The sequence below is a fragment of the Equus przewalskii genome, chromosome 25 (genome assembly GCF_037783145.1).
Source record: "Equus przewalskii isolate Varuska chromosome 25, EquPr2, whole genome shotgun sequence".
Taxonomy (NCBI): Eukaryota; Metazoa; Chordata; class Mammalia; order Perissodactyla; family Equidae; genus Equus; species Equus przewalskii.
The window spans coordinates 35,539,915-35,556,332 of record NC_091855.1 but is presented as its reverse complement, the minus strand read 5'-3'; the positions used below and the strand labels follow the sequence as shown (position 1 = coordinate 35,556,332).

General features: G+C 50.9%; 1 protein-coding gene and 2 long non-coding RNA genes across 4 annotated transcripts in view; 2 read left to right on the top strand and 1 right to left on the bottom strand.

The window, feature by feature from the left end:
- The window catches only part of BTBD7 (BTB domain containing 7), an 88,673-nt gene extending 86,749 nt beyond the window's left edge, over nt 1-1,924 (top strand). For both annotated transcript variants that reach the window (XM_070594485.1, XM_008530642.2), the window contains exon 11: nt 6-1,924. In XM_070594485.1, coding sequence (XP_070450586.1) covers nt 6-821 — 816 coding nt within the window. In that variant the 3' untranslated portion in view covers nt 822-1,924. The remainder of the gene's footprint in view (nt 1-5) is intronic.
- LOC139079436 (uncharacterized) lies at nt 1,518-11,774 on the bottom strand. Its single transcript, XR_011533110.1, has 2 exons — nt 11,637-11,774; nt 1,518-1,742 (listed from the first exon to the last, which is right to left on the bottom strand). It is a non-coding gene; the product is annotated as an uncharacterized lncRNA (long non-coding RNA).
- Nucleotides 7,451-9,637, top strand: LOC139079437 (uncharacterized). The gene is made up of 3 exons (XR_011533111.1): nt 7,451-7,591; nt 8,088-8,166; nt 9,504-9,637. It is a non-coding gene; the product is annotated as an uncharacterized lncRNA (long non-coding RNA).
- Nucleotides 11,775-16,418: the final 4,644 nt, after the last annotated feature.

The window sequence follows — 16,418 nt, the reverse complement described above, 5'->3', positions numbered from 1 at the left end:
TGCAGTGTACACAACCTGTGCTAAATGAGCTGATGCCAGATATCGCCATGGGTGTGTCCACACTATCACTCAAGGACAGGAGGCTTCCAGAACTTGCTGTGGACACAGAATTAAGCCAGTCAGTTTCTGAAGTAGGACCAGGGCCTCCCCAGCATCTATCGTGTATTCCACAGAGGCATACACACACATCTCGAAAGAAACACACACTAGAGCAAAAAACAGATGCTCGAGAAAATCAGCGGGAATATCCGGATTTCTATGACTTCTCGAACGCTGCTTGCAGACCTTGTACTCCTGCTCCTGGCAGACGCACCCCTTCCCCTTCGCAAGGTGGATATTTTGGTCCCGATTTGTATAGCCACAGTAAGGCTTCACCAAGTGGCTTAAAGTCAGCCTACCTGCCTAGCCAGACCTCTCCTAAAAAGCAGGAAGAAGCCAGGAGAGAACATCCACTTTCCCCTGATGCGCGTCTGCACAGACAAAAGAACGAGCCGATACACCTCGATGTGGTTGAGCAACCTCCCCAGCGGTCAGACTTTCCCTTGGCAGCCCCAGAAAACACCGGCGGTGGTCCGGCCCCTGTGAGGGGACGCACAGCAGCAGAGACCGACCTGACCTCTGGGCTGACCCCTAGCAGGCCTTCCCATTCTGCGTGTGGCTCTGACGCTCCGCAAGAGAGGCCCAGTGGAAGACTGGCAGACGGCGAGCCCCTGGGCCACGGAGCTCAGCGGGGTACTGATTTGGAAAGGGAAGACTCAGTGAGCAGAGGAAGGAGGTCACCCAGCAAGCCAGACTTCCTCTACAAAAAGTCCGCCCTCTGAGCGCAGCCTCCACGTCGTCTGTGCCTGAGCTGTGAAACACCCCCTTGACGATGCAACCCGACAACTTAGAGGCCAGCTCGTTGATGCCAGCTGAGAACTCAGTTTCACATTATTTTATCCTAGTTTTTGTATATACATGTTTATTAGACATGGCATGCTGAGAGGGTTATTTTGAATGCTGCATCTGTCTATTTTGTGTTTGAAAAATTGTGTGGGGAAGCATTTTTAAGAGCAAGCAAGCTGGCACTTTTTTTTCCTCTTTAAAATGATGGAATTTTTTTTGCACTTGTACATTTATTTTATCTGTATTGATTTTATATCAGTATGTTAAACTTGATTGCCACATTTAAAGGACTGTATTTTCATACTTTTTTGCATTTTACCTTTCATCTACCAATTTCCACGTGCATTGGAATGCACACTAAGATGTATTTTCTTATGAAATAGCTCTGTGTTTATTTTTTAATTATAGAAATTCCAAAGAACAGAACATCAAAACGCTCCTCTCTTTTCAGTAATTGTTTTAGTTCAGAGATCTTCCTGCTCAATCTCCATACATCTAATGTCATTCTTTTTTAATAAGTCTTGGGAGCTAGTCTTCATTCCTCCAGCAGGAGTCTGGCCAGGATCCTGAAGTTTTCTGGTTCGGTAAAGAACAAGAAGGAGAAAAGCCTTTTGTGCCCAGGCAAAAGCTAGTGCTTTATTCACAGAGTGGACACTGTCAGGATCGTGTGAATTCTGGTAGTGTGGATTGGGGTGCCACCCAACGAGGTTCTAAAGAGATGGGATTTCTTGGGGTCAGGAAGCAGTGGAAATAGCGAAGTGACTTAAAGGTGGCACCACGCGGTTTCTGGTTCTGCACTTCGACTCTCCAGCTGCGATGGGGCAATGACTGCTTGCTGCCTTCAGTTGTCTTGCTCTCTGTGGGAAAAAAACAAAAAACAAAAGGGCTTCAGTCTTATGGATGTCATTTGGTGTTTGTAAGCATTAGTTTTCTTTTAAATGTTTTTCAAAGTGTGTCTGAACCTTGGTGTCCTATAAAAAGTTGTTGTATAATGCATAATGCTTTGTCACCAAAAAAGAAAACAAAACTTTTTTTTTCATTGAAACACTACATGTCCTACTTGAACTCCAGTGGGGACGCTGGTTTGGGATTTTACTGAACCACTGAGCACACGGGGTCTTTGAAGACCCTCTCCCTTGGAAGGGCAGTGTGTGAGCTAAGGACTGTTTTTTTCTTACTCTCCAATGTAAATATATTAGTATTTGAGTTTTTAAATCACTTCAACATTATTCGAGTATTCACTTTGTATTTTTACAAACACATACACACGCAGCCGTAGCACTTAGAAGAAAAGAGACGTCCTGGCCGCTCCCTCCCGTGAAGGCTGTTTGGGAGCCTCTTTTCTATGTATGTGTATATATATATATATATATATATATATATATATATATATATATATATATATATAAAAAACTATGAATCACTCACACTCACTCGGAAACTATGCAGGGCTAGGGAGCCTTTACAAGCTACCATTTAAATGAATTACATGCACTTTTAAGTAAATAGGTTTCTATTGGGTGTTAACAACTCTGATTTCTCCTGAAACTGTAGTTTCTCTTACAGTCTTTTCCCACTTTACCCTGTGGATATACACTCAGGAATAATCTGACATTTTAAAAAACCCTAACAGTAGATAGTCTCAAAATGGGAACCATGTCAGTGTCTCTGTGCACACCGGCAGACCGCTACCACTCGTTCGCTGCCTGACTAGTTAGCTGCTGCTGGTGCACTCGTGTTGGTGACGTCGCATCCTGGCTCCAGGGCCCCCAGAGTTCACGCTCGTCTACTGTAAGGGCCGCTACGCAGCGCCTTTGAGGCTCCTTTTTTTAAAGATAGAAAAACATAGGACTCTCTTCTCATTTTTAGGAGGTTTGACTCTTTATAATAGATGATGGTGTCTTTTGAAGCCAATCTCAGTCTGTCTCTCTTCAGAAACAAAAAATTGTTAATTCCACCATATGGTCTAATGTGTGTTTATATACGTTATTGACATGAATTATTTTGATACTGTTTTAAATTTCTATTCTGGGCTGGTACTGCAAATAAGAATGAGTAGAGCTAATTTGGGTGGAGAAAAAAACTTTCTCATCTCTGACCTGTTTTTCTTTTTTTAAAACATTAGACGAGCTATTGTTGCCACACATTGATTTTTCTGAAAATTTATTAAATATTCTTTCATATTCCCAAAATATAATTCTAAAAATAAGTGGCCACGGTTCATAGTTTTGTTTAATTTGTGAACTTTGCTTTTAACCATTTAGCAGCTTACCTGGCTAAACTGTGTGTGTAGAGAGAAACTTGCTTTAGTCTGTGGGATCGTGGGCTGATGTGACGTGCAGAAGGTACACGGATGGGGTTTGTGTGTGTTAGGGTAGGTGTCGGTGGACTTTCAATGTAGCTTGTGAAGTATGGTTGATAGGGTAGATTGAATAGCTATGTGCCTCTGGCTTTTGAACCCATCTATTCAATCTTTTTTAATGCTTACTAAGCATTAAAATCTTGTAATGCTGTACTAAGGTAAATGTGAAGTCTGAGTAAGATTGCTCTCAGAAAAAAACATGTATAATAGAAACTTAGGCCACAGGACCTGCCATTTTATTCAGTGTAGAAATTTTACGAGAACCAAATCTCAAAATACCAGATCTCCTCTTGAGGCCACGGACAATCAGGCCGTCAGACAATCGCCACCTTTGGTGCCCGCCGTGTTGAGGTTAGAGAACTACCATTTAGATCATGGAGCGATCCACGTGTATCCAAGATGCTGTTGATCTTTTTCTCATATTTTTGTTTTAGGTTTGTGATTTTGATGAATAATTTAAGTTCTGACTTCTAAGGGAAAAAAAATAGCATGAAAAGCAAAAATTATTCCTGAAAAGTAGTTGTTTGAATTTTCTATGTTCCATACCCTTTCTCCACTCACCCGGTTAGCTTTCTCTAGGCACGTGCCCTGGACCTCAGCTCTCCTGACATTTCAGTAACCAGTTAGGTTTTAAGGATTTTGAATAAGTTCTTTATATTTGAATCTTTTTCTGGAACTCTCTATGAAACCTTACCTAATTCTTGATTTTGCTTCCTCAAAAACTTTTTTTGTTATGATTGCCGTCTTTTATTGGGTTTTCTGTTGACTTCTTCATGTCCTAGCAGTGAGCACTACTTGTCCATCTGAATTAAGGCGATGATGCCCGGAGTGACGGGGACAGCGCATGCGGCAGCACCCGTGCGGCTCCATGCTGACCCCACGCATCAGTCTCCAGAGGGGAAGGGCTGACATTTCCCATGACTGTTTGGCAAAATGTGTGTTTTCATAACGTTTAATCCACCTTTTAGGGGAGAGTATGTTTTATGAAACACTTGTAAGATACTTGTTTTGCAGTTCTAAGGCATTTCTGTCTTTATCTTAGGACTGAACTCAAAGGGAAATGTTTGACTTGTTAATTATTTGGTTGACTTTCAACTCTGTGTGGACAGTTGCTGCTAGAGCAGCAGTGATGGGTGCTATTCCCGGTTCTGCAGTGCTTTACTTCGTCTCCTAAGTAATTTGCTTTCAAACCTCGTTGCAGATCACCTTACTAGAAGAATTACTGTCACATGCTAGAAGATACTTTAGTATTTTCCATGAACACTGTTGTACGAACAATGGTTTATAAAATGTTAAGTTGTCTTTTTGTCCTATAGATTGCAATAGCTGTTGTGTAATTGTATTGGCAAGTCTTTTTGATTTTATTTTTCCTCTAGAAAACCGTCAGACCATGTGTCAGTCTTCCGTATTCTGAATATTATAATGCTGTGGCCGTTTCTCTGGAAAGATTACTTGCAAGTGTGTGTCTTGAAAATAACCTCTTGTGTTTGTGTGTTTATGTGGATTCTGAGAGGTGGGATAAGCTCTGGAAGCTTCGTCGGGTACCTGCACGTGACTGTCGCTGGGTTCCGTGGGCAGGTGGTGTGGAACCCTGCTCGTAGGTGGGGCAGCTGAGAGGGAGAGATTCCTGAGCTCCATTGCTGTTCGTGCACCACGTCTGTGCTTCAGACGGGTGGTGCCCTCCACACTGCATTTCTTGTGGTTGTGCTGTTACTGGTATAAAGTCAAGTGCCTTCAATGCTAAAGGCTCAGAAATTTTTCTTAAACTGATTTCATGTCCTATGCAAGTGTTTTCTACAACCTGCATAACCAGTACTTTGTAAAACTTGTTTACGCTTCAATTGTACATAGTGTTTTTTAAAGAAATATATAGTATTTTTATTTAGGTACCTCCAAACTTGAATTCGTCTGTGTGAAGCATTGTAAAACGATACATTTCTCTTTTGAGTATCATTACAGTTGTACAAAGGTTTTCACTGGTTCTATTTTTCTACTGTTACTGATGAGCATGTAACACTGACTATCCTACATATAGTTGGCATTTCGAATAAATGGCTTGTCTAGAACCTGCTGAGTTGGATGCCGTCTGTTTTAGCAGGGCAGCACGCAGCCCTCCGTTCCGGCACCCCTTAGGGTACGGCTGGGAGGTTTCCTCGGAGAGCTGCCCTCTGTTTCTAGGATTTCAGTTATTCAGAGGCTTTTGTTTATTATTATGGTTTTCTTGGAAATACTATGTTTTCATCTGAATCAAGTTTATTATTTTCTGTTATTTCATTGGGGCATTTCTGAGAGATCTCATTTTAAAAACGTGAGCAAAAAGTGTGCCCAGGGGTCTCCAGAGGAGGTTCAGCGTTCCACCCACATGGACGCAGCACCTGGAGTGTGCCGAGTGCCGGGCAGTCAGCGAGGCCCCAGGCCTCCAGGCGTTGGAGACCAATCTGAAGGGGAAATGGAATCATGCTCTGGAGTGTAGTTCTCTGAAAAAACATGCAAAATAGAAAGTTTTCTAATTTCCACTTTTTTAATGTTATAAAATAGCTATTACTTAAAATGTTTATTTTGACCATCTCACTATTAAGTTGCATCCTAGCTTTTCACCCTTTGTGCCTCACTGAGGCAATTCTCTCTTTATATTTTGTAACTGTTTTAGGTTGGACTGTGGAGTATCAAGATAAAATCTATGGGTTTTGTGGGTGAGCTGCTTGAAAATTTAAGAGAGAAAATTGAGTGGGTCAACTTTCACTTCTGTCCTGTGGATTGCTGCCAGAAAAGTGAGCTCCGGCCCCGCAGGCCTCTCCTCTCCTCAGTGCATTAAGGAATATTTCTCCAGTCCACTCTTCCCAGAGTCTCGGAGAATGAAGGCAGACCAAGCAGACAGCCTGTGCTCAGAGACTGTGCACTCGGGCTGGAAGTGACGTTTGTCCTAAAAACAATCAGAAGTAGGAGGTTCTGGGCCCGCCCCGGGGCCAAGTGGTTAAGTTTACGCACTCCGCTTTGGCGGCCCAGGGTTTTGCTGGTTTGGATCCTGGGTGCAGACATGGCACCGCTCATCAGGCCGTGCTGAGGCGGTGTCCCACACGGCACAACCAGAGACGCTTACAACTAGAGTATGCAACTATGTACTGGGGGGGCTTTGGGGAGAAGAAGAGGGGAAAAAAAGAAAAGATTGGCAACAGATGTTAGCTCAGATGCCAATCTTAAAAAAAAAAAAAGTAAGAGGTTGTTAGCTGTAGGAGGTTATCGTGGCTGAGGGGAAGGCAGGCTTGACGTGGCCGAGAATGAATGGGAGAAGACATATGCTGGATTCAGTGCTAAGCACTTGCTCTTTTTTTCTTTAATCAATGAATTAGGTACTGTTTCCTTTAATCCTCTGAATTACATGCTATTATTAGTGCCATTTTACAAATGAAGAAACCAAAGTGCAGAGATACCAATCACTTGTCCAAGGTCACACAGTAAGTTGGCAGAGCCTGAGCTCAAACCTAGGCACTGTGGCTCCAGAGCTCAAGTTCTCAACCACGGAGTTGTACTGCCACCAGGAAGTAGGGTGCCCAGGCAGGGGATCGTCATGTGCAGGGGCTGGAGGGAGGCACAAGTGTGGCATTCGCTTGTTCGGCAAACACACCCAATAAGTAAGCAACTTCTACCTGCCAGACACGGCTGCGTCCTGAGCTGACGGTCATGAACAAGACGGTCACAGTCCTGCCAATAACAATTCTAGGGTCTCAAGGGAGAAAAGACATTGGCTAATGACAGAGGTAAGCTTAGGGGTCTCACGGGTCCTGGGATTGGGAAGATCGTCCGTGTGGAAGTGACCTTCAGTGCAGGTGAAGGAGAGTCAGGAGCACAGGGCAGGGAGGAGGGGATTCCAGGGAGGGTTCCAGGGAGAGGGAGAGCCTGAGGCAAGGAGGGCTGCCCACGGGGAAGTGAGCTGCTTCGTGGGGGAGAGGCGGGTGGCCCATCTTGCCAGCCCTCCCAGGACGGGCTAAGAATTTTCAAGTTGATCCAAACAGCAACAGGAAGCTGCCCAGGGTTTGTGAGCAGGGGCACAATGTAATCAGCTTTGCGTGCTCCACGTCACCAGACGGAGGAGGAGCAGGAGTGGGTGGGGAAAGCAGGCAGGGGAGAAGCCAACAGAGAACAGATGACGATTCTGAATGCAATGAGGGTGTGCTGTCTGCAGGACTTGGTGATGGGGTGTGAGGAGGAGACCGGAAGGAGTCAGATCTGGGGGAAAGACCATGAGTTCAGTGTTGGTCGTGTGCACTTGGCAATTCAGTTTCAGCTGGGAGCTCGGACGAAAGGGTCCAAGCCGGAGGCGCCAGATGGGAGTTGTCCACAAATGTGGGTGGTACTGAAATCCTTGGGAGTAAATGGGGTGACTTAGGGGAAAGTTTAAAGACGAGAAGAGGGCCCAGGAATGCACTTCGAGGAGCTCCAACCTCCACAGGTGGCTAGGGGGGGTTGCTGGCCAGGGGGAGCCTACCACCTAGGAAAAAGCCAGCAGCGTGGTGCTCAGGAGGCCTGGCCGCCGCTCTGTGAAAAGGAGGGAGCATGATCTTCAGAATATATGAAGTGAGAGAAGTAAAATACAACACAGTGCCTATGTGTGCCCCCATTTGTGGAAAGACAAGAAAAAGGAGATATAAACGTGCGTAGATAAAAATGTCTGCAAGGACCTATGAGAATGTTTACAGGACTGCCTCTGGGAAGGGGCGTTGTAACTGGGTGGGAGGAACTTTATTGTTTGTACTGGTTGAATTTTTTAATTTCGTGCATGTATTACTTTTCCAAGTTAATTAAAGGGAAGAGATTAAGGATCAATTACCTCTCTCCCCAGAAGTTAACTCAGTGGCTGCTGCTCAGAGATTGTGGAAGATGAGACCCCAAAGATGCTTTGGGCAGGCACCATGGAGAAGGTGAGTGAGGTTGGCAAGGGTAGTTGGGGGGATGGGGAGAGAAGCCAGGTGGGGTAGGTGGGCTGAGAAAGGAGCCACGTGTAGACACATTTTTGAGTAGCTGCCTGGTGAGGAACGCAGAGAGAATGGCAGCTGAAGGAGTTGTGGGGTGTAGGGGTGACCATAAGACGTCCACTAAAGCTGGTGATGTCATCATTACAAGCCAACCCCCACTTCATCTTCTCGAACCTGTCATGGGAGTCAGGGACGCGCTCAGGTGCACCCTGGCTGGGGCTTCTCCCCTACCAGAGGAGAAATGGTAAAAGGCCAGCTCAGCATAACGTGTTCTTAAAAGACTCAGTGCCTAATCACAGCTGCTTGCGAGGACTCAGAATCCTTCAGCAGTAGCTGGTAGTTCACTGTAGAATCGTCTAGGCTACACCTGTGAAGGTCCCCAGTCCAGAGTTCCAGAACCTGCCATCCCCTGCTTAGCACCAAAGCAGATTAACTGAGACGTGACCTAAAAGGTGTTTGCTCACCCAGTGCAGACGGACAAGAGTGTGCCAGGTCCTGGAAGTGACCTCAGGGTCCACAGGTACCCCCGCCCCTGGCCTGCCACGTTTGCCCTTCTCGCCCGGGTTTGAGGGGTGCTCCCTTTGACAGAGAGGATGGAAGTGAGTTGCATGGTTCTGCCCTCCATCCCCCGCTAACCTTGCCCTAACTGTCCCTGGCCCACGTGCAGCTTTACACGACCTTGATAAGGACATTGGGTTTTTCATGGGCCTCCCCTCAGTCTTCCCCTCAACGAGCCCCTGACATGTCCCTCCGTCTGCACGCCTCCTGCCCTTTGATCGGGTCTCTGAAACCCCTGGGGCTAGCCATTCCATGTAGCCAGGTGCCTCTCCCCAGATGCCAGCCCTGAGCCTCTGCCTCAGCATTGGGGTTACCAGGTCCTCCTCTGAGGTCCCCCAGTGCTGTGAGCCCCACTGCTTTGCAGGGCCTCAGGTTTGGGGGCCAGCGTCGTTTGTCGCTAAACTTTGAGGCATCTGCACCTACAAAGTCTGGTGTCCAGGCATGCTTGTGACCACTGCTGGATGTGGGCGAGCCTGGGAGAGAGGGAGGAAGCCGAGGCCGGACACCCAAGGCTCCGGGACTCATGTTCCGGAGGAGGACTTGCTGAGTGAGGCCGTCGCCAGGGCGCGAACGAGGGCAGATCCGGCCCTGTGGGCCTGGCGCAAAGCCCCCAACCCTCAGGGTCCTCGGCCTTAAACAGGGTGACAGTGGTTCACTTACTGAGCTCTGATTGTGGCCTTGAATCCCCGAGTCACCCTGAGACAGTCTTTGTATTCCATTCTCAGGTGAAGAATCCCCTCCTCAAGGCCTGCCCTGCAGGGCTGCTGTGAGGGTCGGGGGTGCCTGCTGCCTGTGCACTCTCCTCCTGAAATCCCTCTGCCTCAAGCTTATCTAGCTACATAAATATCCTCCATTTCTGGAATCTTCCATCAGATGTACCAAATACCTTCCCACCCTCTGTGACTGAACTAAAAGCATTTGTTCTTCCCATTGCTCCACGTTCCATAGATCCACGCAAATGCCTGAGGGTTCTCTGGTTAGTCCAGGCGTAGATGACCCCTGAGAGCCGAGTGTCCCCACGCCCCATCATCCCCCGGGGGCTGCCGGGACAGTGCTCCTTGCAGCTTTGTGGTCAGCTGAGGCCCTGTACTTGCTGTGCCCACTCTCTTGAGTTGTCTGCACAGCCCTCTGGGTTCCTCCCATGGTGCAGCCCCTCTGGATTCCCATGGAAGTCCCCTGACCCCAGCCCGGTTCCCCACCCTCCCAAATACACCCCCGCCCCTGCTGCCCCCACCTTCCCTCCTCCTCCTCTTCCACCTCTTGCTTTAGCTGAGTCCCAGCTCTCCTCCCACCCGCAGCCCTCTCCCAAGAACGGGCTCCTTCTCGCTCTCTCCATGGACTGAGGTTCAGGACGGGCGGCGCACGGCGGTCTCCGTCTATAACACCCCTAGCAGCTCTCCAGCTCCTGCCATCTGGCTGTCCCACTCTCACCCTCGTGACTGTCACTCCTGGTCACTCCTTTCATACCCTGAAGGCCTTGGCTCAGCCTCGCTATTGTCCTCTCCATTCCAAGGCCAGCCATCATCCTGGGCAGCAGCCAGGCCCACCTCCAGCTATCTGCTCTTCCATTTCTGCCACCCACTCCACGACACACAGTTTCCCTTGTCCCCAGAAGGGCTCCACCTTGGAAATTTGCACCTCATTTCCTGTTCTCAGGCCACCATCTCTCCCTGTCCAGGTCCTCCCAGATGCCCCTCCTGTGTCTTCCTCTCAAACTCTGGCCTCTGACCTCCTTACTCCTCTCTCCAAGACAGCCCAGCCTCCACAGGTGTCAGCCTCCTCACCCTGCTCACCTTTGAACTCATCCTCCTGGCCAAACTCAACCCATAACGATGGACGTGTCCATCTCCTGGGCCTGGAACCAGCTTTGGGGGACAGCTGAAGACAGTTGCCCAGCCACAGGCCCCATAGTCCCCAGGCTCTTGGCCTCAGCGTGCCCAGGCCCTCTGAGTCAGCTCAGAGGCCTTGTGCTCCCAGCCACTTTCCAGCCTTCCCACGTCTGCCTGGTGCCACCCTCCGCTCCCTCCTCACTCCTCCACCTCACGGACAAAACAGACACCTTCAGATGGGCACTCCCTCAATTTTGGCCCTCAGACCAGCACCCTCACCCCTTCGGCTTCCAGTAGAAGGAGGCTTGGCCGTCCCCTGTCCCCCTTTGCTTGGAGTCTACCCCATCCCGTCTCCTAACAGCTCTTACTTGATCCAGGATGCTCTCACCTATGGCTGCCTTCTCTCTCTCTGTCACTTCACTCACACACATACAGTCACCCAAGTGTGTCTCTGATCTTTAACCCACAACCCACTAGACCCACTTCCTGCGGCTCCACTCTCCCCTCTTTCCTCCATGAATTGCTTCCAACAGTCCCTTCTGGCAGTCTGCGCCTGCTCCCCACCACTCCTGCCGCTGCCTCTGGCCGCCACCCACCACACACAGGACCTGCTGTCGCCAGGGTCGCCGACCACCTTCCCACTCAGCCACTAAACTGAGTGGGCCCTGCCTGCAGGGGCACCGCCCGCCCTCGCTTTCCTCCACGCGGAGGACCGCGTCCCGGAGCACAGCCGCCTCCCCTCCTCTCGCTCCTCTGACTGTCGGCCCGCGAGGCTCTGTGCCCTCCCCCCCCCCTCGCCTTCCCCTTGGGCCCAGCTGCCCAAAGACGGCAGAAGCAGGAGTGGCCGACGGGGAAGCCGAGCCGTGGGGGCCCTGCTTGTTTGTCCTGCAGGCTGGGTGCCTGCCAGTGGGTGAGTCTGCCGGCTCCCGAGCTCAGCGTCAGGAGCCCGTGACACCGCAGAGAGAGCCACGTCACCCAAATCAGCTTTATGGGAATAAAGGGGGAGGTGGGGGCAGTCTGGCCTCTTACCTCGGTCTCGCTTCTCACTTGGTTTAGAATTTGTCTAAATCACAACAGGCGCTTTTCGTCTTACGTGACTTGGCAGCACGGACACCATGACAGCCCCAACTTCTGTGCCGGCTCCTGGTCTCCTCCCACCTCTCGGCTGCCTCTTTTGCGGCTCGTCCTTTCACTGTTGGAGGTCCCTGGCCTCTTTTCTCCTCACTCTTCACCTCCCTCCCTGTGGGAGAAGGGTGCATCCATTCCCATGGCTACAATGACCAAGGGTGCTGATAATCCCCAATCTATCCCCGGCCTTGAGCCCTGGACCTCAGACCCACCAACAACACCTCCTCCCCGAGGCCCAGCAAGTATTGTACCTCCACGCAACCCAGCACCTCCCCTTGCTCCCAAACCTACCCTGTGCCACCACAGAACCCTGTGTCCCTCCCCAAGCTCTTGGATCCCAAAGCCCCAGCTGGCAACTGGGAGGCAGCGGTCCCAGAGCCCGCAGTCTCGTACCCAAGTCACTAGCAGACACTGTGGGCTTCCTCGGACGCCGTGCAGTTGGAAGGACCTTACGTGCCTGTGCCTTACACACCACGAGCTCCAGGAAGTCAGCAGCCTCCCCATCACTCACAGTGGGGCCTTGGGCAGCGGCCTCCAGCCCCCAGCAAGCTTCCTTCTGGGACCAGGGCTTCCATCATGTTGACAAGCACTTGCCCCCTTCTCTTCCAGGAGTCCCTTCCCCTTCTCCCCCAGGGAGACTCGCCTGTGTTTGTAGAACACGCAGGGCTGTCAGTGAGAACTACACACAGGATGCAGGGTCAAAGGTAATGGAAACATGACCTCCTAGGTCCTGTCAGACTCTGAGTTACAAAGGTTCAAATGCTAAATATGACCACAGCTGCCCCCCAGGCAGAGGGCCGGACTGCGGAGGTACCACGCTGATCTGGAGAGTGTGCATTTATAAACACTTATTGTGCACCATCTGTATGCCATGCCCTGCACTGGGGATAAAATGGTGAAGGCAGGAAAAACCCCTGCTTGCAGGGCACCTGCTGTGGGATGTTTTCATTTCAAAATACTTCCACCCTGATTATTTCCCTGATTCGGCCTCCTCTATAAAACCTACCGAATCGGATCCATACTGAGAGCCTTGGGCTCCATGCCATCCTGCTCTGTTACTGGCTCATCTCTGCTCCTCAGCCCCGGTTTCCTCACCTGCCAAGCGGTGACGGTGATGGTTCACACTTAGTGAGCGCTTGCTCTGCGCCAGGCCCCTCATTCTCACAACCCGGTGAGGGACATATATCTTATTACCCCGATTTGGCAGATGAGGAAACTGAGGCACAGAGACTAACATGGAGATCCGAGAGCGGGTCTGTCCAACCTCGTAGGTAGAGTTATCGCTGGACCCTGCACCACTGCCCTGGTCGTGGGGTTGCCGTGGGGCCACTGAGAGTTGTTTTAAGCCTCACCATCTGGAAAGGACATTCACTCATTAACTCCTTCCCTCGGAGCTGCAGGTGAGCAGCAGCTTCTGGCTCCAACTCAGGCCTGCCCCTACCCGCCGCAGTGGGAGGGCCCAGGGCTCTGCTGCCCGCTGGGGTCGGTCCACGTACCTGACAGCCCTGGGGCCTGGGCGACAGGGCGGGTGACACCCTCCCTTCACTTCCCACGGTTCAGCAGTTCCATTTTCCAGCCACGAAGCAGCTGCAGGTGTCCTGATCCGAGTCTGCTCCAGTCATCAACCCCATCTCACCCAGCTTCCCGGGCCTTCCTGCCACCATTTCCCTCATCCTCCCTTCCGTGTGACACTCTGGGACACGAATGCACTGCGCTCCCCTTCTGGGGTCACCTTCCATTCCCAGCCTCTCGCTTGGGGAGGCTGAGCTGGAGTCAGGTTTCTTGGAAGGTTTAGAAAAACGTCTGGAGTGGTTTCGATGCTGGAAGAGAGTCCAGTTCTGTCATGTAAGTCTAAGTTAATTTACTGAAACTAAACCAAACCAAAGCAGAGTCAACGTCCCTCTTACCCTGGGGTAAAATAAAAAATGGCTCTGTGATTTAGGCAAAAGCTGTAAGCATCTTCCTTCACTTCTGCCCCGAGATTCTTAACTGCTCCCAGGTGCCCCCTTCAGTGAGGCGGGACTGGTGGGGGGAAACGAGCAGGGCCTGGGGTCGGGCAGGCGTGCATTTGACCCCAGGAGTCACCACTGACCGGCTGTGGAGCCTCAGCTCCTCGGAGCCTCAGTTTCCACATCTGTAAAATGGGGGTAGACAATGGTATCCTTAGGGTCATTGTGAGGATGAAATGAGAGCATGTGCACAGAGCTTCCAGCTCGTGGCTGTGTTCGGCAGACCCCTGGATACACGCATGAGCGCTCCCCTTCGTGTATTCGACAAACAGTGGAGCACCCATCGGGGGCCGCCAGTGGGCCGGTTCCAGCACTGTAATAATGAGCTGCAGAGACAGTCCCTGACCTCACAGAATTGATGGTGTAGTGAGGACGACAGATCTCAGGCAAAGAAACTCACCAAGACATCATTACTGACTCGGGTGAGTGCTATGACAAAGGGAAAGGAGCCACACCAGAAGGTCTCAGGTCTTTCCATCCGTGATTAAGAGGTCACTGAGGGGCGGGGATGCCAGGCAGGAAAAGGAGAGCAGGAGAGCCTCCGTCAGCAGCATTTGACTTGCAAATGGACCAAGAAGAAACCCCAGGGATGAAATTAGTGACTTTTGGTTGTGCGGCTTTGTGAATGAACTGTGTGGAGAGGGTGCACTCATTGTACTAAAACAGCAACTTTTTCCGAGTTGCTGCCCTGTTTTATTTCTGGCGCCAGGCCTGCTAACCAGGGGGGAGCACTCCTGAGGGAGCTGAGAGATGCCTTCCCCAGAGGGGGGTGCTGTGACCCTGACGTGGCCACCCCACCGCTGTGCTCCTCGGCTGGCCTCTGACAGTGGGCACCCGGGGCAGGAGAGAGCGTAACAATGGGCAGAGCGCAGCCCACTGTTCATCCCAGGGGGCAGGGCACACAGGACTCCAGACCCCAGGGGCCCACCTTCCTCCACAAACACTGCTTGGGGTCGAACGAGATGAAATAGACTGGTGGTTGTGATGGTTCATTATATGTGTCAACTTGACTGGGCCATGGGGTGCCCAGATATTTGGCTAAACATTATTCTGGAAATGTCTATGAGGGTGTTTCTGGATTAGATTAGCACTGGTATCTGAGGCTGAGTAAAGCAGCTGGCCCTCCCTAGTGCGGTGGGCATCATCTGATCTGCCGAGGGCCTGAACAGAACAAAAAGGCAAAGGGAAGCATTGATCCTCCGCCTGCCCGTTTGAGCTGGAACACTGTGTCCTGCACTAACCCTGAGACTCGCTTCATCAGCTCTCCTGGTTCTGGGGCCCTACACCACCAGCTCTCCTGAGTCTCCAGCCTGCAGATGACAGATCGTGGGACTTCTCAGCCTCCATAATCACATGAGCCATATTACATATGTATGTCTCCTATTGGTTCTGTTTCTCTGGAGAACCCTAATAGAGCTGTAGAACTTTTCCATTTGGCTCATGGAACTATTGGTCAGCTGTGGCTTGAAGCCTTGAGGCAGAAGCATGAGAGAGAAGCCAGGAGACTGGGATGTGAGTGGGGGAAGCAGCAGTACGAGCCATGGCCCCGTGCAGGAGGAAAGATGGCTAAGGAGAAACCCAATGGGTGTCTCCAGGTGGTGGGGCAGGGAAAGCTGCTAAGCAGGTGCCAGGGAGCACCATGAACAGCCTCCACTCCTGCCAGAGGCATCATTGGGAGGAGGTCAGAGCAAAGATTTGTATGGGAGGCCAATGGAAAAGTCCAGAAGCATCCAGCCTTTTTCTATAAGAAAAGACACCAAGACTGGGAGAATAGGGAATGAGTGCTTATGAGGTAGTGAGCCCCCTGTGCTCAGAAGCAGAAGCTAGAGAACAGTGCAAGTGTTCTCTGCTATCGAAGTCTGCTGGTTGCACAAGCTTCAGGCAAAGCTCAATGCAGTGGCTCAGTGCCTCAATCACCGAAGATCTGGTTCCTTTCTCTCCTCTTTGCCCTCCTGGGTGTTGACTCCCTCCTAAGTGCTCCCCCAGTGCTCACACGATTTATACCAGCGGCTGGGAGAGGGATGTGGCCAGCGCCCCTCAAATCACATGGCAGGGAAGTGGAGGGTAGCGAGCTAACTGAAAATTGGGGCACTGGCACCGAGAGCAGGAAGCATCCATGCCGAATGGCCCAGACCAGCGCAAGTGCCCTGTGAGGACCAGCTTGGGGGAGGGACTCCTGTCCTGCGAGGAGGCGAGGCTGGGTGGCTTCTCAGGTCCCTTCCAACCCAGAGATCTTGTGATGGTACGTATGGAGCCCACAGCCATCTAATGCCCAGTGGTTCAGGGGGGCCAGTGAGGTACCACTGTGGCTTTGGCCCAGTGTCAAATGCCGGATGCCGCCTCAGACCAAGGCTTGTGTCTGGCAGCTGCTTCAAGGTGACCTGACTGGGAGGCAGCCTCTCTGGCTTCAGGGAGCTCTGCTGGGCTGGTTTCCTGTCCTTCTCTCGTTTTCCAGAAAGCACCCATCTTCCACAGGGGGCAGAGCTAGGTCACTGCCAAGGTCCAATAATCACTTGGATCGCTCTTTCAATTCTCCTCTGCTCCACGAGGGTCCTTTAGGGGAGCTGGGAGGGCTGCAGGTTTCCTGTAATCCTGAGTTTTCAGACACGTGAGCAGGGCTGGGGAGAGCCCTTCATTCACCCGGGCTTAACTCACCCTGGGGGACGACCCCAGT